A 22,085-nucleotide genomic window follows, 5' to 3' on the forward strand; every position below is an offset into this window, starting at 1 on the left:
TAAATTAAAGCGACTTTGGGAATAATTTTCAGGAAAAAATTCCTTCAGTTTTGTGTATGCATTTCCTATGCAGATTAATGTGTCACAATGGTTACTGACTGCCAACAAGCCCAGTGTGGTCAGATCGCGCAGTCCTTATTCTTCCCATCTGTCCCGTTTTATAATCTACTAAATATTAGGAGCAAAGACGGGGCAGTTAGAAGGGAGTAGAGCTGCAGGATAAAACTACACGTTTTTTGTAGTCTGCAACCCTGGAGACACATAGGTCTGCATTGGGGCTGGAAACACAAAATGGTAGGATATTTTTAATGAAGGCTATATGCTAAAGTTTTCCCTTTTAGTTTTAGATGCACTAGAAGACTAAAAAAGGCTTCCAAAAGTGGACGTAATATTTAAAGAAATGTAATTTCTACTCCTCAATTATACATAACAGCACTAACTGTTTTCGCATTTCTCTGAAACTTTGTAATGGTTGTAATTATGCAAAATATGCAATGAAATAAGACCTGAGATCAGTCCGTTCTCACGTGAGGGTAAAGTTATTCCAACGGTTCTCTAACGTGGAATTTATAAATTGGTGTTACTCACCGAGCCTATGATATTATGAAGAGCCTCAAAGCCTCCATTTACAGGGAAGACATGGTCCTTGCTGTCAGCTATCCGAGCCAGCTACGTACACAGAAGGAAAAAAGAAAGAAATGATGCAGTGCTTCTAGTCACAATGTAGACTAGGATTATGGCTGTAGAGATCAAGAGAATATTTTGCATAGTAAGTCTTATTCTTTACCATAAAATTGTAGAAATTAACTATAATATTCACCATCCAAGTACCGCACAAACCAAATTCTTCATGTGAGTCCGAAAAGCTGAGACACACGACGCTGCCCTCAAACTGGAGGACTTTGGTTATCTGTGGTCTTCTTCCTCTGACACAATATTGGTCCTTCAGCATGGGAGTCACTACCAGGGTAGCAGCACAGCTGCTCCTACGGGGCCCAGTAACTAAAGGGGCCCAGATAGTAAATACTATTACTATGGCTTATCCCTTTCTCTGAACTATAATATCATGTGTACATTATACCAGCACGTGACATTACTATAGTTTTTTTTGTATGTACAGTATGTTTGTATCATTTTTGTGCTGTAGCATCACTGAGTTGATCACTGTGCCCATTTCCTCACTATTGTGGCATCTTCATGTGGATTATCCCTGTACTGTGACATCGCTGTGAGCATTACCCCACCATTGTAACAACACTGTCAGCATTACTCCACTATTGTGACATCACAGTCAATATTATCCCTGTACTGTGACATAACTGTAAACATTAACACACTATTGCGACATCACTGTGCATATTATTACACTATTGTTACGCCATTCTGAGCATTAATCCTATACTGTGCCATCACCATGAGCATTATCCCTGTATTGTGACATCACCATGAGCATTATACCTGTGCTGTGACATCACCATGAGCATTATACTTGTACTGTGACATCACCATTAGCATTATACATGTACTGTGACATCACCATGGGCATTATCCATGTATGGTGACATCATTGTGAGAATGATTCCCTTACTGTGACATCACCATGAGCATTATCCCTGTATGGTGACTTCCCTGTGAGAATGATTCCCTTACTGTGACATCACCATGGGCATTATCCATGTATGGTGACATCATTGTGAGAATGATTCCCTTACTGTGACATCACCATGAGCATTATCCCTGTATGGTGACATCCCTGTGAGAATTATTCCCTTACTGTGACAGCACTGTCTGCATTATAACTGTGCATTAGGGAGACCAAAATAATCATAAACTTTCCATATTCTGAACTTGCTGCTAAAGATGGTCTTGGTGGAGTAGAGCCCCATTCCAAGTTTTGCTATGGGGCCCCATGGCTACTTGTTATGCCCATGCGTGGGATTATAAAGTGCTTCATAATCCAGGGAGGTCAATTTTGTCAGTAAGGTCAGTTTCAGGGGAGCATAATATGGGACATTGTTACGATCTTGTTACACCCACAAATTTTGTCCTTGTCCCTATAATGGTTTTAGTGCTGATAATTAGACCTGCCATGGGGCCAGGATTTGTGGGCATGGTCCAACAATGCACCATATGATGCTCCTCATAAGTTGGCTTTAGAAAAAAAGAGGCATCAACGGGAGGATCCTGCTAAGTAATTCCTCACATCTCAGCTATCTGAATCCCTGTGAGTATGACATTAGACGCGCTTGAATCCAACCTTTGAATGGAATTTAGTTTTTATGCCATGCTGTGAATAATATGCCGATATGATACTGTAACACCCTGAGGACCAAGGGTCCAACCATCAGACTCCTACTGATCAATAAATGATTGCAAACCTTAGAGATATTTCATTATTTCTTATTGTGGGAAACCTGTTTATCCACCGTACACATTAAACAGGATAAAATAATGCCAATAAACTTGAGTATCATGTCTACGATAAACCACCACCATTTTACATTTCTGTTGGGTGTGAGTTAATGTTTGGTGCATAGAGTAGGCCTAGGCTCCATGGTGATTTGAGCAACTGTATATGGCAGGTGACATCTGGTCTTATAGGCAATAGTAGATGGATTGGGCGAGATTTTTCAAAACTGGTTTAGTTCCCCATAGCAACCAATCAGATTCCACCTTTTATTTTTCAGAGTTCCTTTGGAAGATGAACAGTGGGATCTGATTGGTTGCTATTGGCAACTAAGCCAGCTTTCTTTTTATACCAGTTTGATAAATCTCTTCCATAATGTGTAAAATTTAAAGAGGTTGTTTTGGGTTCTAGATATCCTTAGGATAGGTCATCAGTATCAGATCAGTGGGGGATGACATTCGGCACACAACCACGTTTGGTCCAGGACACACAGAGAACTCAGCTGTGTGGTGGCCCTGCCAGGATACTGCAGCGGACACCGCTGTTCTGCTTTGATGACCTATACAGGGAGTGCAGAATTATTAGGCAAGTTGTATTTTTGAGGATTAATTTTATTATTGAACAACAACCATGTTCTCAATGAACCCAAAAAACTCATTAATATCAAAGCTGAATATTTTTGGAAGTAGTTTTTAGTTTGTTTTTAGTTTTAGCTATTTTAGGGGGATATCTGTGTGTGCAGGTGACTATTACTGTGCATAATTATTAGGCAACTTAACAAAAAACAAATATATACCCATTTCAATTATTTATTTTTACCAGTCAAACCAATATAACATTCCAACATTCACAAATATACATTTCTGACATTCAAAAACAAAACAAAAACAAATCAGTGACCAATATAGCCACCTTTCTTTGCAAGGACACTCAAAAGCCTGCCATCCATGGATTCTGTCAGTGTTTTGATCTGTTCACCATCAACATTGCGTGCAGCAGCAACCACAGCCTCCCAGACACTGTTCAGAGAGGTGTACTGTTTTCCCTCCTTGTAAATCTCACATTTGATGATGGACCACAGGTTCTCAATGGGGTTCAGATCAGGTGAACAAGGAGGCCATGTCATTAGATTTTCTTCTTTTATACCCTTTCTTGCCAGCCATGCTGTGGAGTACTTGGACGCGTGTGATGGAGCATTGTCCTGCATGAAAATCATGTTTTTCTTGAAGGATGCAGACTTCTTCCTGTACCACTGCTTGAAGAAGGTGTCTTCCAGAAACTGGCAGTAGGACTGGGAGTTGAGCTTGACTCCATCCTCAACCCGAAAAGGCCCCACAAGCTCATCTTTGATAATACCAGCCCAAACCAGTACTCCACCTCCACCTTGCTGGCGTCTGAGTCGGACTGGAGCTCTCTGCCCTTTACCAATCCTGTCACGGGCCCATCCATCTGGCCCATCAAGACTCACTCTCATTTCATCAGTCCATAAAACCTTAGAAAAATCAGTCTTGAGATATTTCTTGGCCCAGTCTTGACGTTTCAGCTTGTGTGTCTCGTTCAGTGGTGGTCGTCTTTCAGCCTTTCTTACCTTGGCCATGTCTCTGAGTATTGCACACCTTGTGCTTTTGGGCACTCCAGTGATGTTGCAGCTCTGAAATATGGCCAAACTGGTGGCAAGTGGCATCTTGGCAGCTGCACGCTTGACTTTTCTCAGTTCATGGGCAGTTATTTTGCACCTTGGTTTTTCCACACGCTTCTTGTGACCCTGTTGACTATTTTGAATGAAACGCTTGATTGTTCGATGATCACGCTTCAGAAGCTTTGCAATTTTAAGAGTGCTGCATCCCTCTGCAAGATATCTCACTATTTTTGACTTTTCTGAGCCTGTCAAGTCCTTCTTTTGACCACTGAGGAAGGGGTGTAGACGCCCCGAAACGCGTCTGGTGAAAGAGAAGGAAAAGCGCCCACCTAATATACCGGACCCTCCTATGGATTGCATGGCCATGCATGAATGAATCTTCAGCAAAGTTAGTACAGACACAGCTTTCAGTGCAGATTGCTGATCAGAATCCTACCTGCCGGATCCCGCGATATTGTGACTACACCCGCCTGAGACTTGCGGCCTAAGACGCTCGGACGGCCGGCACCGCTCGCCTCGAGGAGACGCCACATAGCGAGATACATTACCAAGGAACCAGGTAGGAACTGAAAAATTATAAGTCTGGGACTTTGCTTTTACCGTTCTGGTTGGAGTGAACTTTCCTGGAGGAATCACTCTATACGGCGTCTGCTCACATTGGAGATAAGCCGTTCAAGTGCCCCATATGAGGAACTTTTAGGACGCTTCCATCTATTATACTAACAGACAGTGACACTGTTGTTACAAGTGTCACGGAGTGCGGCCACGAATTTTCAACCCCGAATACAGTTGTGGAAATCAAATGGTACAATATCATAGTAATTTTAGATAATTTTTAGGTTCATTGTATTTTAATGTGAATGGATTATTGCTATTATTGTTATAACCTTATCTGACCAATCAGGTCTAAGTAAAACTATTTCCATATGACACAGATGTTGTGAGTGCTCACTCTCCTTTCTAATTCAAGTCCTTCTTTTGACCCATTTTGCCAAAGGAAAGGATAATTATTATGCACACCTAATATAGGGTGTTGATGTCATTAGACCACACCCCGTCTCATTACAGAGATGCACATCACCTTATATGCTTAATTGGTAGTAGGCTTTCGAGCCTATACAGCTTGGAGTAAGACAACATGCATAAAGAGGATGATGTGGTCAAAATACTCATTTGCCTAATAATTCTGCACGCAGTGTAGTGGAGATAGGTCATCAATATCTATAACCAAGAGACAACCCCTTTAAAACATGACCTTGAAATTCATAAAAAGTTCTAGTGGACATATTTACCAGTTTATCACAGTCACAATAAGTTGGTATTACGGTCACAATAGCTTGACTTTATTTTGAATTGCATAAAACTAAGATCTTCGTATTCTTGCCACATCAGAGTCCTGAATCCAGCCCCACCACTTGGGGTTTACTTTATTAAAAAGCCATAGAAGTTAAGTGGCCATTGAGTACCTGTCAGCAGAGCTTCAATATAATATAAATGTATCTCAATATACAGGAATAGTATTTAGTGTGCATATATCAGTGTGCCATACTGCTGGGCTGCAGCCAGGCATAGGTGGCGTCAGGACAAAAATAACTGCAAGGCATGAACTCAATTAAAATCACAGAGGATTCAGAGCAGATTATACGGTACAGACAGAATACCTGCGTCTCATTGAAGTCTTTCACCCCCACACAATACACCTGGGCTCCCAAATCACGGGATCTGTTTGCCTGAAAGATAAAAAAAACAAAAACATCATAAAGTGGTAATAAACAAAGGATAAAAGTGAAGCTTCAGCTACTGTATGCCGAATAATGGTTTTTCTTTTTTCTTTTTCAGTCTTTTACTACAAGGAACCCATCAGCAGGCAGGTAAGGTAAAGCTAACGGATTTCATGGTGATTGGTAAATCTTGCTTAAAGGGGTTGTACCAAGTTTGCAAGTAACTAATCACTGGGAATCCAACTCCTGAGACCCCTATCAATCCTGAGAATGGAGGCTGATCTGATGGAGTTGGGTTGGACATTCAGCCTGCTGCCAGGGGGCACCACCAATGAGGCGAGGTGAGGCGATTGCCTCTGGCAGCACGAGGTAGGGGCAAGAGGGGGGAAGCAGAAGGGGGTTTATCTGTTTCTGCAGTATTAGGAAGCACAGTGGCGCCGTATTACCCTGTATGTTTTTTAGCTCTGTATGTAATGTTTTCCAAGTATTTCTTTAACAGTCGGGCTGGAGGTAAGGGGTTCAGTTAAGAAATTGTCATTGGGGAGTCGGCGCCATTTCAGTTTTAGCCTCGGGCAGCAGAAAGGCTAGGTGCACCCCTGCCTGCTGCTAATTCATTCGCTATGGGACTGCTGGAGAAAGCCAACTACTGTGTTTGGCTATTTCCAGCAGTCCCATAAAGAATAAATGGAGTAGCAGGGAGCATGCCCGACCCAACTCTATCAGATTGGGGGAACTGGAACGCCGATTTTGGGATTGGTGGGCTTCTGACTAAACATGAGCGAATTTTTCAAAAATTCTATTCGGCCAGTTTTTCGAATTTTTCTGAAAAATTTGCTTCAATACGAATTTATTCGCGGCTAGTCGCATTAAAAAACTACTATTTCCTGGCTGCATAGAGCCTGTATAGTGGTGTAGAACACTGTGCCTTGCAGTAACACGCATAGGGAGTCTGCTGTGGTAGTGAAATAATACTGTGAGTCCGTATGACATGCAGATGACAGGCGTCACTCTTAGAATCACTACATACTTCACTTATTAGGCCACTAAACGCTTTCAACACATATAACCGCCGCCGATCTGAACTGAGAATGTATTTTTCTTTTTGTACTGAAAATTGCCCATTAAACGCTTTCAACACATATAACTAGGGATGTCCTGATACTGATACCGGACATTTGCACTTGTACTCGTGCAAATGTCGCCGATACCACTAACGATACCTGATGGCCGTGCAGCGGCGGGTCCCGTGTCCCAGATGATCATCCCAGATGACATCTTGCCGTGATTCCGGCTCCCTCACTCACCGGCTTCATTTTGCAGACTGCGCATTCGCCGTTCAGTTCCATCGCACTCGCGCCTAGCCGTCGCTTCTTGTCTTTAGCGTGAGCGTGATCACTTGCTTCAGACGCTACAGAACGCAAGCCAGTGATCACGCTCACGCTAAAGACGAGAAGGGACGGCCGGGTGTGAGCGCGATGGAACTGAACGGCGCATGCGCAGTCTGCAAAATGAAGGCGTTGAGTGAGGGAGGCGGGATTGCGCTGTAACAGGCAGCGCACGGCGCATGCGCGAGAAGAGCGCGGTCCCGGCATCACTGCAAGATGTCCATCACAATGTAGAGAGGAGGGGTAATGGGCGGGCTTATCGTGCCTTGAAGCAAGGAGGCCGCTGCCCCCTTGACTTCAAGCCTGACTTGGAGAAGGTGCCAACAGACATTAAAACTGCGATTTTAGCAAATATGAGGAGAAAGAATGAGGAAAGAAAATGATGATTAGAAACACATTGGGGGATACTTTAAGGCAGTGTTTCCCAACCAGCGTGCCTCCAGCTGTTGCAAAACTACAACTCCCAGCATGCCCGGACAGCCTTTGGCTGTGAGGGCATGCTGGGAGTTGTAGTTTTGCAACAGCTGGAGGCACGCTGGTTGGGAAACACTGCTTTAAGGTACTGTGGTTGGTTTAATATGTGTTTTCCAGGTGACAGGGTCCCTTTAAAGCCACTTCCTCCCAGTACTCTGGTGCATCCGCATGGGAAGGATTACAGCAGGCCAGGTGGGTATGTGCATGAAATGGAGGAGAAATTCAGTTACATTCTTTCCATTTCATGTTCAAACAGTGAATATATAATAAGGTGGGGGGGGGGGAAATGGGCATATAATAGTGATTCCCAGCAAGTGTGCCTCCAGCTGTTGCAAAACTACACCAAAGGCTGTCCGGGCATGCTGGGAGATGTAGTTTTGCAACAGCTGGAGGCACGCTGGTTGGGAAACACTGTTATATGCCCATTCTCTCCCTTCATATGCCCATTCCCCTCCTTATATGCCAGTGTTTCCCAACCAGTGTGCCTCCAGCTGTTGCAAAACTGCAACTCCCAGCATGCCCACACAGCCAAAGGCTGCTGCCAAGCAGGTGCTCTACCCCTGGCACGTTTGGCTCCCGACCTCCAACTGCTGCCAACCTGCTGACTCCCAGCCATGCTTTCAACACATATAAATGCAGATGTGAACTGAGAATATATTTTTCTTTTTGTACTGAAATAGGCCACTAAACGCTTTCAGCAGAAATAAATGCACCAGTGAAGTGCGTATATATTTATCTTTCTGTACTGAAATAGGCCACTGAACGCTTTTGCCACAAATAAGTGCACCAGTGAAATGCATATATATTTTTCTTTTTTTACTGTAATACGCCCCTATACACTTTCAACAGAAATAACTGCAGAAGTTAACTGAGCATATATTTTTCTTGTTGGACTGAAATAGGCCACTATATGCTTTCATCAGAATTAACTGCAGAAATTCACTGAGAATATATTTTTCTTGTAGTACTGAAATACGCCCCAATACGCTTTCACCAGAAATAAGTGCACCAGTGAAGTGTGTATATATTTTCCTTTTTTTACTGTAATACGCCCCTATACGCTTTCAACAGAAATAACTGCAGAAGTGAACTGAGAATATATTTTTCTTGTTGGACTGAAATACTCCACTATACGCTTTCACCAGAATTACCGGAGCAATGCACTGAGAATATATTTTTCTTGTTGTACTGGAATACACCCCTATACGCTTTCAGCAGAAATAACTGCAGAAGTGAAATGTGTATGTATTTTTCTTGTAGTACTGATATAAAATACTAAAGATACTAAGATATAAGCTACTAAAGGCTTTTCAACATAACACTTGCAGCCCAATAACAAATTGCTGGAATGACAGAGCTGTCTAATGGCTATTTGGATCCCCAAATAATCATTCCCTGCACTTGTAAATCACTTTCCTATCAATGTCCCTAGCACCTTCTGACGTCTCTCCCTGACGTATTTATAGGGCAGGGTCCAATCACGCCAGGTTTTTAATTTCTCCCAAAAATTCACAAGGACTTGCAAAATCCCCCGGGTCGTGGCATCAACTGAATCCATTTTGGCCCCTCTATCAATCTTTGTAGAGAAAATACTCACACCTCACATCAAACAAACAAGATCCTTTCTTCTGGACACGACAGCCTTCCTTAATGTCATCAAACAAGTAGTAACTCTTACGGCAGAGACCTTATTAGTGACATGGGACGTCACGAGCCTTGATACGTCCATACATCATGAAAAAGGCTTAACAGCGGTAACCAGATTACTCACACATACCAATCTACACAAGAACGTAATTTCCCTAACACTGGATCTTCTGAGATTAGTATTATATCAAAATTTCTTTCTATTCCAAGATACCTTCTATCTGCAGAGACAGGGGACCGCTATGGGGTCTAACATGGCCCCACCCTATGCTAATTGCTTTATGGCAGATTTTGAAGAGTCACAGGTCTACACGAATCATCTATTCAACTCCCACAGCATAGTATGGAAAAGATACATAGATGACATCTTCTGCATCTGGAAAGGTAAGGAAGAAACATTACTTTGCTTTCATAATCACTTAAATGCAGTATGGCCCGAACTCCAATTCACAATCCACTACAGTACAACATCAATAGATTTCCTGGACACGACCGTCACAAAAAAAACTTCAGGCAGCCTAACCACAGACCTATACCGGAAGCCTACTGATAGGAATAATCTTTTGCATTTCACCAGTTTCCACCCCCCCAGCCACAAAAAAAATCGCTTCCCATTTCTCAATTAAAGAGAATAGATACTATAGTTGAGGATCCGCAAATACGGATGGAAAGGAAAATAGAAATGTTAGACCGGTTCAAGGAACGAGGATATCCCTCTGTGATATCACACACAACTCAGAATAAGAAAACCAGATGTGACCCTGAAAAAAGGATCCCCTTTGTACATACTTTCCATCCCAGTGCCAATAAAATTTTAAATAGTGTTCGCAACCACTGGCCACTACTCAGGAAGGCGTACCCTAAAGTTGAGGAATTTCATCATCTACTATCATGCAACCGGCGACCCAAGAATTTACGTGATAACCTTGTTAGGGCCGATATAGGCACCACCCTATGTATACCACAACAATTACTATTTCAAACCCAAAAAAGAGGTACATTTCCATGCCTACACTGTGCCCAATGTTCTCACATTTAGAAAGGATCATTTATCACCCATCCGCAAACTGGTAAATCTATTGACATAAGGAATTTCTTTACCTGTGAATCAGAGTACGTGGTATACGTCATCAAGTGCCCATGTGGATTGGCATACATGGGGGAAACCTCACAGAAGGTACCAGACAGAATTTGCCAACACAAATCCACCATCAGACGAAAGAACCTTTTATTACCAATTCCAGCACATTTTCACGAGCATAGACATTCTATATCTCAGCTACGGTTGCTGGTCATAGAACACGTTCTACCACCACGCAGAGGGGGGATAGAATTAGAATGCTGAAACACTGGGAAGCCTATTGGATCCACAATTTGCAAACCTTAACACCAAAAGGATTAAATAAAGAGTACGAAATACAGCATCTTCTTTAACTAGACTATACTGTATGTAGATATCCGGTAGTTTTCCTGATGGTGTACCACTAAGGGCTCTTTCACACTTGCGTTGTTGTGTTCCGGCATAGAATTCCGTCGCCGGGGCTCTATGCCGAAAGATCAGGATTATCCCCATGCATTCTGAATGGAGAGAAATCCGTTCAGGATGCATCAGGATGTCTTCAGTTCCGGAACGGAACGTTTTTTGGCCGGAGAAAATACTGCAGCATGCTGCGCTTTTTGCTCCGGTCAAAAATCCTTAACACTTGCCGCAAGGCCGGATCCGGAATTAATGCCCATTAAAAGGCATTAATCCAGATCCGGCCTTAAGCTAAACGTCGTTTCGGCGCATCCGACGTTTAGCTTTTTCTGAATGGTTACCATGGCTGCCGGGACGCTAAAGTCCTGGTTGCCATGGTAAAGTGTAGTGGGGAGCGGGGGAGCAGTATACTTACCATCCGTGCGGCTCCCGGGGCTCTTCAGAGTGACGTCAGGGCGCCCCACGCGCATGGATGACGTGTCGCATGGATCACGTCATCCATGCGCATGGGGCGCTCTGACGTCATTCTGGAGCGCCCCGGGAGCCGCACGGACTGTAAGTATACTGCTCCCCCGCTCCCCACTACTACTATGGCAGCCAGGACTTTAACTTTTTTTCTAATCTAGCACCCCTTTAGTAGTATTACTCAGTGTCTGCATATTTATAACAGAATATTCTCTAAAGTACTAAATACATTAGAACAACAAATAATGATAGCACACAATCACTCATTATGAATCTCTTAGCGCACTATGTAGCTCCGTTCTTGTACCCTTTATGTTGTCTCACTGTCAGTCATTCTACCGTACACTCTAAGTTACTCTCGTTGCGCTCCACGGACGGAGCACTTCCGGCCGGTGGAACGCAACTTCCAGTCCCGATGCATTCCATCTGCCGATCCACTTCCTGTGGGTGAAACGCACGGCGTCCCACATGGCTTCCTGAAGAGCCTCCTCCCATAAGGCGGGCAGGCTTTTTATTGCCACAGGGAACAGACACAGCACACCGGTTTCTTCTGTGCTCCAGAGCACCTAACGAGTGTGTACTTTCTGTGATTACTCCTTCTTCTTCTTCAATTGCGGCACAGGTAAGTCCCACCCAGGGGAAAACAATGGTGGCCTACACCCATTAGGGGTTTCTATTGAGGCTTAGGACAGCAACATATATTCGTGTTGATAGGTTTAGTCTCTTTCAGTCTTGGGATTTTATTACAATAAGACCTTATTCATTTTACATAAATGTCCTTCTTTCACTTTTTCCCTTCCTTCTTCCCCCTTTTTCCTTAATTAAATTTCTAACAGATAAGAGGACCCATAGGGTATGGATTTGACAGATTGTGACCTGTATACCTGTAACGCAATAGAGTTAAGGTTTCTCTAGCTGAATTTGTAAATAGACCACTGCCATTATTGTGTTTGAGGGCTCCAAGATCACAATTTGTGGACTTGTTTAGTTCCTTTCTCTCTTATATCTAGACGCTGAGGTCCTTCCATGATTATGTATAGATATTTGTAATGGACCATTTGGATTTTTATATATATAAAATGATATACATGTACATGTGAATATATCTGACAATATCTATATCTCTTATAGTGTCTGACGAAGGCATTTTTGCAGAAAATGTTTACACGCACATTTTGGCCGCATCGCATACTCCCCAGAGTTTCTTGCCCCATGTCCTCAGTCCTCACACGTGTAGCCGCCATTTTAGGAAAATTGTGATTCGTTACCACGAAGCGCGAGGAAATTCGCATTCGCTGCGAATCGAATTTTTCCTGAAATTCGGATCGAATTCCACTTCATCAGCTTTCATTTGCTCATCTCTACTTCTGACCCCTGATCAGTTTATCCCCTACCCTGTGGAATGGTGGATAACATGTAAAGTTGGAACAAACCCTTGCATCTCACATCTTTGGCATTGTATTTTTTATCAATAAGAAGAAGTTTTAGTCATTTTGCAGACTGATTTGTACCTCTTGTTCTGCACGATAAAAGAGGTCCTCGTGCAGCTCGCCATCTGTCAGCGCGATGATAACACTTGCTGTCCTGTCACCTGCCCAGATAAAAACATGATATGTGATTTTGTACAAAATCTTGTAAATAGACCTGAGACCTAAATGACCAAATTCAGTATACGTTTACTGTAGCAGAATCAACATCCTTGATGGGTAAATAACATAAAGGCGGTAACAATGTATTTCCTAGTTTTCACAATTTTAGGCAACGTCCTTTGTTATCTAAAGCTTGAGCGAACAGATTCTATACAAATCTAATTCATTTTGAATTTATCCGAAGCCACGTTTTTGGCAATTTCAGGTGGGCGAATTTCTCAAAACGGCATCAGCCATTTTTCAGATAAAAAAAACAGGAAAGATGAAGAAGGAGGATCACATGCCCCCCAGGTGGTGTACGTGCATACAGACTGGCAAGCAAAAAAAAATTGGATTTTTTTTTTAAGCATAAATAGTCCTACAGTGCAGTGTGTTATAAGGTACGTATATGCTTTAAAGATCAGATTAAAAATCTAAGTCAATTTTTTTTGGGCCAATTAGACAAAGATTTAATCAAAATGTCCAATAATTGAATATCTGAAATGGTGGTAAAGGGGTGTTCTCATAACAATGCAAACACAGTGATGTCATAGCACAGGAATAGTGGATGCCACAAGTGATGCACAGAACAGCAGTAGTATAAGGCTTTTGGGCACCAAAGGCAAAAATTGCAAAATGTGCTGCCTCCCCATGGGCTTTAGCAGAGCGTATCAGCACTGGAGCGCAGTTTCAGATCCGCAGGAAGTAACACTCGTGAGAAGTGGATTCTAAACACATTTTTCTGTAGTAGGAGCTTGAGTGTCTAACAACAGAAGTTTTTTCAAAATTGCACCCCCACTTTCCACTCATTTCTGTTGTGCTCTAGGCAACTGCCTGCCAGACATTTTTAGTTACTGGTTTCAATTTACACAAATATAGGATTGCATAACATCTGCTAAAAGTAAACCAAAAGTAGACAATGTGGACGTAAGTCTGAAGCATAAATCATTCCCCAAAAATATAGGCGATATTACATACATAAGAAAATAATCACCTACCTTTGTCGCTCTCGTGATAAATCTGTTCACTAGCCTGTATAAAACAGAAACATATTTTCTGTTTCAGCATCTTAAAGGGCATCTGTCAGCAGTTTTATCCCCATGACACTGGCAGACCTGTTACATGTGCGCTTGGCAGCTGAAGACATCTGTGTTGGTCCCATGTTCATATGTGCCCGCATTGCTGAGAAAAATGATGTTTTAATATATGCAAATGAGCCTCTAGGAGCAACAGGGGCGTTACCGTTACACCTAGAGGCTCTGCTCTCTCTGAAACTGCTGCACCCCCTGCGCTTTGATTGACAGGACCAGCCAGTGAAAACATCATCACACCTAGCCCTGCAGAGGGCACGGCAGTTGCAGAGAGAGCAGAGCCCTGTTGCTCCTAGAGGCTCATTTTCATATATTAAAACATAATTTTTCTCAGCAATGCCGCACATATGAACATGGGACCAACACAGATGCCTTCAGCTGCCAAGTGCACATGTAACAGGTCAGACAGTTTCATAGGGACAAATCTGCTGACAGATGCCCCTTAACTGGCAAAACAAAGAAGCAAAAATAAACTGGTTATCTCATGTGTTTACATGCTTGCATGTTTATCCCCATGTAAGAGTGCTGACCGATCACTGGTCACTGCAGAGACATGTTGACCATAGTGACGTCACTACAGCTGCCCGTGACTAGCCAGCCCACTTATGTGATGCATCATCCCTGAGGACAAGTCAATGAGCAGGCATGTATGCAGATGTGGTCGGGGACCCAAACAGTAAAATCTAAGGGACAGTAAGGAATCCTAAAGGTAAGCATATGGAAAAGATTACTGTTTTAATATTTTAGGTTGATATATATATATATATATATATATATATATATATATATATAGTACAGACCAAAAGTTTGGACACACCTTCTCATTCAAAGAGTTTTCTTTATTTTCCTGACTATGAAAATTGTAGATTCACACTGAAGGCATCAAAACTATGAATTAACACATGTGGAATTATATACATAATAAACAAGTGTGAAACAACTGAAAATATGTCATATTCTAGGTTCTTCAAAGTAGCCACCTTTTGCTTTGATTACTTCTTTGCACACTCTTGGCATTCTTTTGATGAGCTTCAAGAGGTAGTCCCCTGAAATGGTTTTCACTTCACAGGTGTGCCCTGTCAGGTTTAATAAGTGGGATTTCTTGCCTTATAAATGGGGCTGGGACCATCAGTGGCGTTGAGGAGAAGTCAGGTGGATACACAGCTGATAGTCCTACTGAATAGGCTGTTAGAATTTGTATTATGGCAAGAAAAAAGCAGCTAAGTAAAGAAAAACAAGTGGCCATCATTACTTTAAGAAATGAAGGTCAGTCAGTCAGCCGAAAAATTGGGAAAACTTTGAAAGTAAGGGCTATTTGACCATGAAGGAGAGTGATGGGTTGCTGCGCCAGATGACCTGGCCTCCACAGTCATCGGACCTGAACCCAATCGAGATGGTTTGGGGTGAGCTGGACCGCAGAGTGAAGGCAAAAGGGCCAACAAGTTCTAAGCATCTCTGGGAACTCCTTCAAGACTGTTGGAAGACCATTTCAGGGGACTACCTCTTGAAGCTCATCAAGAGAATGCCAAGAGTGTGCAAAGCAGTAATCAAAGCAAAAGGTGGCTACTTTGAAGAACCTAGAATATGACATATTTTCAGTTGTTTCACACTTGTTTGTTATGTATATAATTCCACATGTGTTAATTCATAGTTTTGATGCCTTCATAGTCATGAAAATAAAGAAAACTCTTTGAATGAGAAGGTCTGTCCAAACTTTTGGTCTGTACTGTATATATATCTACACTGACCAAAAATATAAACGCAACACTTTCGGTTTTGCTCCCATTTTGCATGAGCTGAACTCAAAGATCTGAAACATTTTCTACATACACAAAAGACCCATTACTCTCAAATATTGTTCACAAATCTGTCTAAATCTGTATTAGTGAGCACTTCTCCTTTGCCGAGATAATCCATCTGACCTTACAGGTGTGGTATATAAAGGTGCTGATTAGACAGCATGAATATTGCACAGTTGTGCCTTAGACTCCCCACAATAACAGTTCACTCTGAAATGTGCACAGTTTTGCCTTACTGGGGGGGGGGGGAGGTCAGAAAACCAGTCAGTGTCTGGTGTGGCCACCATTTGCCTCATGCAGTGCGACACATCTCTGTCGCATAGAGTTGATCAGGTTGTTCATTGTGACCTGTGGAATGTTGGTCCACTCCTCTTCAATAGATGTGTGAAGCTGCAGAATATTGGCAGGAACTGGAACACGCTGTCGTATACGCCGATCCAGAGCATCCCAAACATGCTCAATGGGTGACATGTCCGGTGAGTATGCTGGCCATGCAAGAACTGTGATGTTTTCAGCTTCCAGGAATTGTGTACAGATCCTTACAATATGGGGCCGTGCATTATCATGCTGCAACATGAGGTGATGGTCCTGGATGAATGGCAAAACAATGGGCCTCAAGATCTCGTCACGGTATCTCTGTGCATTCAAAATGCCATCAATAAAATGCACCTGTGTTCGTTGTCCATAACATATGCCTGCCCATACCATAACCCCACCGCCACCATGGGCCACTCGATCCACAACGTTGACATCAGCAAACCGCTCACCCACACGACGCCACACAAGCTGTCTGCCATCTGCCCTGAACAGTGAAAACCGGGACTGATCCGTGAACAGAACGCCTCTCCAATGTGCCAGACACCATTGAATGTGAGCATTTGCCCACTCAAGTCGGTTACAACGATGAACTGCAGTTGGATCCAGACCCCGATGAGGACGACGAGCATGCAGATGAGCTTCCCTGAGACGGTTTCTGACAGTTTGTGCAGAAATTCTTTGGTTATGCAAACCGATTGTTGCTGCAGCTGTCCGGGTGGCTGGTCTCAGATGATCATGGAGGTGAACATGCTGGATGTGGAGGTCCTGGGTTAGTGTGGTTACACGTGGTCTGCGGTTGTGAGGCCGGTTGAATGTACTGACAAATTCTCTGAAACGCCTTTGGAGACGGCTTATGGTAGAGAAATGAACATTCATTGCACGGGCAACATCTCCGGTAGACATTCCTACAGTCAGCATGCCAATTGCACGCTCCCTCAAACGTTGCTACATCTGTGGCATTGTGCTGTGTGATCAAACTGCACATTTCAGAGTGGTCTTTTATTGTGGGCAGTCTAAGGCACACCTGTGCAATATTCATGCTGTCTAATCAGCACCTTGATATTCCACACCTGTGAGGTGGGATGGATTATCTTGGCAAAATTTAACACATATTTGTGAACAATATTTGAGAGTAATGGGTCTTTTGTGTATGTAGAAAATGTTTCAGATCTTTGAGTTCAGCTCATGCAAAATGGGAGCAAAACCGTGTATGTTGTCTTCATGTCTCAGACTGTGACCTGAGATGATCTAGTTGCTCACTGAGTCATGATGATGGGTCAGTAAAATTTTCTTCACGTTTTGTAGATCATCACATTTCCAAAGAATTGTCTCAGTCAGGCAATTTTCTCTAATTCTATTCACGTGTCACTTGTGAATGGACTAGATTACTGCATGGAATGAGAGGATTGTCAGATTTTGGCCCTAAAATAATGCTTTATTTTAAGGCTCATGTAACCGCAGCATCATTGCCTTTCTATTACAAAATTAGAGGGAGGGATGAAGATTTTACGATGTATAATGAACTGGGAGCAATTATAGAGGATCATCACTGTAATGGGTAGATACAGATGGAGCTGTATTCAGTTTGTCTGTAAAATTTTGGGGGGTTTTCATTGTAGCCATGCTTTCCCTTACCTGGGACAAATCGTCAGTTTGCGTTCCTAGCCCTGTATCTTAATACCCTGGCTAATGGCTTGTTGCATAGCCTCCTTGCAGGGGCAGAATAGCCACTGTGGCAGTCTGAAAGAGTTAGGGTGCATTCACATCACTGTTTAGCTTTACGTTCTTCTGATCCGTCAGAAGAAGAAAGAGAGAGAGAAAAAAACAGGATCCTGTAAAAAAAAAAACTAATCCTGTTGCATCAGTTGTCATCCGTTTGAGCCATTTCCGTCTGAGGGTACTTTCACACTTGCGGCAGAGGATTCCGGCAGGCAGAGGATTCCGGCAGGCGGTATTATCTCCGTCCTGAAAAGTCAAAAAGACTGAACTGAAGACATCCTGATGCATCTTGAACGGATTGCTCTCCATTCAAAATGCATTAGGATAAAACTGATCAGTTCTTTTCCAGTATTGAGCCCCTAGGACGTAACTCAATGCCGGAAAAGAATAACGCTAGTTTGAAAGTACCCTGAGATCCATTTTTTAGACAGGAAAAAAAGTCCTGCATGCAGTACTTTTGTTTCCATCTAAAAAAAAACTTCTCAGACGGAAATGGCTCAAACTGATGACAACTGATGCAACTGGATCTGTTTTTTTTACTGGATCCTGTAAAAAAATGGATCCTATGCAATTATATGCATAACTGATGCAACATGATCCGTTTTTTTTTTACAGGATCCTGTTTTTTTTATCTCTCTCTCTTCTTCTGATGGTACAGAAAAACGGAAAGCTAAACGGTGATGTGAATGGATTTCTCTCCATTCAGAATGCATGGGGATGAAACTGATCATTTTTTTTCCGGAATTGACCGCCTAGGAAATGCTAGTGTGAAAACGCTAGTGTGATAGTACTAGAAAATTTCTAGATCACTTCATTTAAGAAATATGCCTGCATCTACCTGAAAAATGCTGCCACCTAATTTGAAGTCCACTGTGTGTTCTCAGGCAAGATCCGTCCCTGGTAACAGAGACACAGAAGACGGCAGAGAGGAAGCTATCTGAGATCCTGAGCCTGATAAAACAACAGCTTCTAAACTGCTGTGGGATTTACCCCTCCTTATCTGTTCTGTGAGCTCCAGAGCTGAAAACAAACATAGTGCGAAGTAAGAAAAAGGACATCAGAGCAGTACAGTACGCCCTCTGCTTCTGGGTGAAATGCATCTAGCTGTGCAGCTGAAACAGGGGATAATATAGCTGACAAAGACTTTAGGAAAGCCCAAAAAAAAAACACCTGTTCTTTCACAGTTATGATTCTACACTGAAACTCAGATACACTGTATGACCCTGGCCTCTCCTGCCAGTACACACACAGTAACAATATAGGAGATATGAGTGACCCTGGCTGGCTACCCTGGTCTCGGTGGGAGAGACTGCATGACCACTTGAACCAATGTCCGGTGCCAGAAAAGGAAGTTCCTCTCACCAGGCTACGGGACACAGACAGTGAAATAGTGGCACCGCTGATAGGCTGCTGTAAAGTATTTATTATTAGTTCAAGAAGCAGAAAATCTATTTCACTAACAAGCAGTCACCCTTTTGTGGGCTATAACAGCTTCCCAGTAGTATCTCTCACACCCATCAGATGAACAACAAAACTCATAATGGCAATAAATTTGAAAAAAGCATGGCAAAAATGGCATGATATTACCACTTTTTCATTACAAATCATACTTTATCTGATGGTAGTTGGAACTACCGCTAGAAAGCGTCTGTAGCCTATGACAGGCAGCCACTTGTTAGCACAGGCCACTGTGTGCTGTTACAGACATGAAATACAGTAGGAATTCTGCAGGATAGAGTTAGCGGGAGAGTTATTATTAGGTTGTTAGCCTCAATGAGACCCCAGTAGGGTGAGTTCACATCACTACTTTATTCTGCTCCAAATAGAGGAACGGAACAATGAAAATAACAGAAGTGCCGGATTTGGCACATAATTGAAATAAATGGAGCTAAAAAGACTCCATTAACTACAATAGAGTTAATTTAGTTTCTGTTTGGGCCCTGTTTTTTTACTGGACAGAAAAGCTCTGCATGCAGGACTTTTTTGTCCAGCCTTTTTGACGGAATCTGCAACAGAGGCTCCATACAGAGCTTCCAACACAGATGTGAACAAGCACTTGTGTTTTACTGTGTGGGGGCACTAAGAGGGCATAACTACTGTGCGGTGGAACTAAGGAGTAGGTGGGGGGGTTCTATGGTAAGCATGGGCAGTCTTGACTAGCTGCGATGAGATGGGACAGGGTGGTGGGGAAGTTGCTTGGGGGAGAGGGGCCCAGCCTTACGTCCCTGCCTCCTTGTACTTCCATTGCCGGCCCCTAAGCTTTGCCCATTGCTGTGTTTTTGTATTGTGCTGTGACTATTGTTACATGGACATTTTCCATCAGAATAACAAAGTGATGTTGGTTTCTATGCTAATGCTAAAGTCAGAACTTTCGTCATCTTCCCATCGTTTTTCTAAGGTATTTCTACTAACATACACAATGTTTTATTACCTGTAATTACATGTGCAGTTCTACGTGTGTGTGTGTGTGTGTTGTATGCTTTGTGGGAGGACTGTTTGTTTTGTTTTTAGATAATGGAGCAATTAAGTTTTTAGACCTTTAAAAAGTAGCTTGGGTGTGTGTCAGGGATGAAAATCATTGAGAAACCAAATATTTGTTTTGTGCTTAGAATACATAAGATTCTGTTCACACTGGTGTCTTGACTTTTGTTTTTACAGGATCCCAGACAGAATTATGATCAGTCATCATTCTGTATCTGTTTTTTTGTTATTCCCCAATGACCTTAATGAGTCAGGCCAAGACAAGAAACTGGTCTTTCATATGCTTGGCATCATAAAAAGTGAATTTGAGTAAGCTATCCCAAATGTATAAAGAGAGACAGGCTTCTTGATACATTTGGAGAATATTTTTGCCTGCCATGTGCCTGAAACTGAAATCGACACCACAGACATAGGGTATAGATCTCAGCTAAATTTGAGCTATAATTTACACCAGTTCAAATCTGTAGCTGCTCTTTAGCCTGAGATAGAGCTAGGTGGGGATTTGGGAAATCATTAATGATTGGGCCTGACCTAGGGTGCATCTGAGCCAGCAGGAGAGTGGGCCTTGAGCATATCCTACAAGTGCTACAGTGATAATCTACATGGAAATATACAACTATAAAGCCATAAAGTCCTAACATGGCTCATACTATGTTCCAAGGAAATAGTTAAATTAATTTTTCTTACCCTTTGAAGTCCTTCATGCATATAAGTGTCTCCACCAGGGACAACTTTATGTAGCTCCTCCAGCCCCAGGTTGATCTGATCTCTGTGTTAAAAATTGCAAAGGAAAAACATACTGAGTTGATATTTATCATGCATGTAATGTGTACAGATGGCCATAATGTGGAGTCTGTGTGACATTTGCAAAACCTGGACCTTCTCCGCTCTATTGAACCAAACTTAGATCACTCTAGAATATTATGGTGCAAATTAAGCCCCCAATGTCTACAGTGATGTCACCATGTATGGTTCTGAAATAGTGTCTACAATAGTATTGCGTTATTTATGTAAATTAAGCTTAATGGGGTTGTCAGAGCAGCAAAAATTATTTAGAAAAGCCTCAGAATGCAGGAAAAAAAAAAAAATCATAGTTGACCAATTCCCTGCCCCTCCTTTTGCGATGCTTCCTGGTCCCAGGAAGATCTACGATGGCTGAGGTACATCAACCGAATGATTGGCTAAGTGGTCATTGCGAGACTGGCAGGGAACCAAGAAGCATCATAAGGGCAGAGACTTTTCTAAATAAGTTTTATTACCCAGAAAACCCCTTTAATCGTTGTATAATAAATTGCGCTGCTCGTTTCAACTATACTTTGTGTTTCATTTTCTCAACAGTTTCAACATCCCTGCATACTGTCATCATGCGACCATGTCCTAATCACACAGCTAAAAGTGGTTGTCTGATTTGACTTCTAGCATGCATGGACATTCCTTGGCAAATGTCTTGTCCGGTATGCTGCAACATCTCTTCATGCTTGATGACGGTTTTGGTGGGGGGAAAGGCCGGACAAGCCCTTTAAGGCTAATTTCACATGATAGTTTGTTGGTGAGCATTTTGCATCAGTATTTGTAGGCAAAACTAGGAGAGGGTCCAAAACATTGTGGCACAAATCGTTTTATTTAACAAAATTTTAGATGAATAAAGATTTTACAACTTCTCATCAAATGTCAAGCCTGGTGTTTCAATGCTCACCTGTCATCTGTCAGTCTCATTAACGTTGTTCCTCTTGTGGAGAACACAATGAAAGACATTCGGAGCTGTGGGCTATGAAGAAGTACAAAGGAAATTACTTCATGACATTTCTTTTATGGCTAAATGTTCAACCCTTAG

General features: G+C 42.4%; 1 protein-coding gene across 2 annotated transcripts in view; it reads right to left on the reverse strand.

Moving 5' to 3' along the window:
- ANTXR1 (ANTXR cell adhesion molecule 1) overlaps positions 1-22,085 on the reverse strand; it is a 220,520-nt gene that overhangs the window by 148,240 nt on the left and 50,195 nt on the right. For both annotated transcript variants that reach the window (XM_040414454.1, XM_040414453.1), the window contains 6 exons: positions 21,948-22,019; positions 20,939-21,020; positions 13,842-13,875; positions 12,727-12,806; positions 5,708-5,776; positions 589-669 (listed from right to left, as the gene is read on the reverse strand). In XM_040414454.1, the coding sequence (XP_040270388.1) occupies positions 589-669; positions 5,708-5,776; positions 12,727-12,806; positions 13,842-13,875; positions 20,939-21,020; positions 21,948-22,006 (405 nt within the window). In that variant the 5' untranslated portion in view covers positions 22,007-22,019. The remainder of the gene's footprint in view (positions 1-588; positions 670-5,707; positions 5,777-12,726; positions 12,807-13,841; positions 13,876-20,938; positions 21,021-21,947; positions 22,020-22,085) is intronic.

This window comes from Bufo bufo, chromosome 1, assembly GCF_905171765.1.
Source record: "Bufo bufo chromosome 1, aBufBuf1.1, whole genome shotgun sequence".
NCBI classification, from domain to species: Eukaryota; Metazoa; Chordata; class Amphibia; order Anura; family Bufonidae; genus Bufo; species Bufo bufo.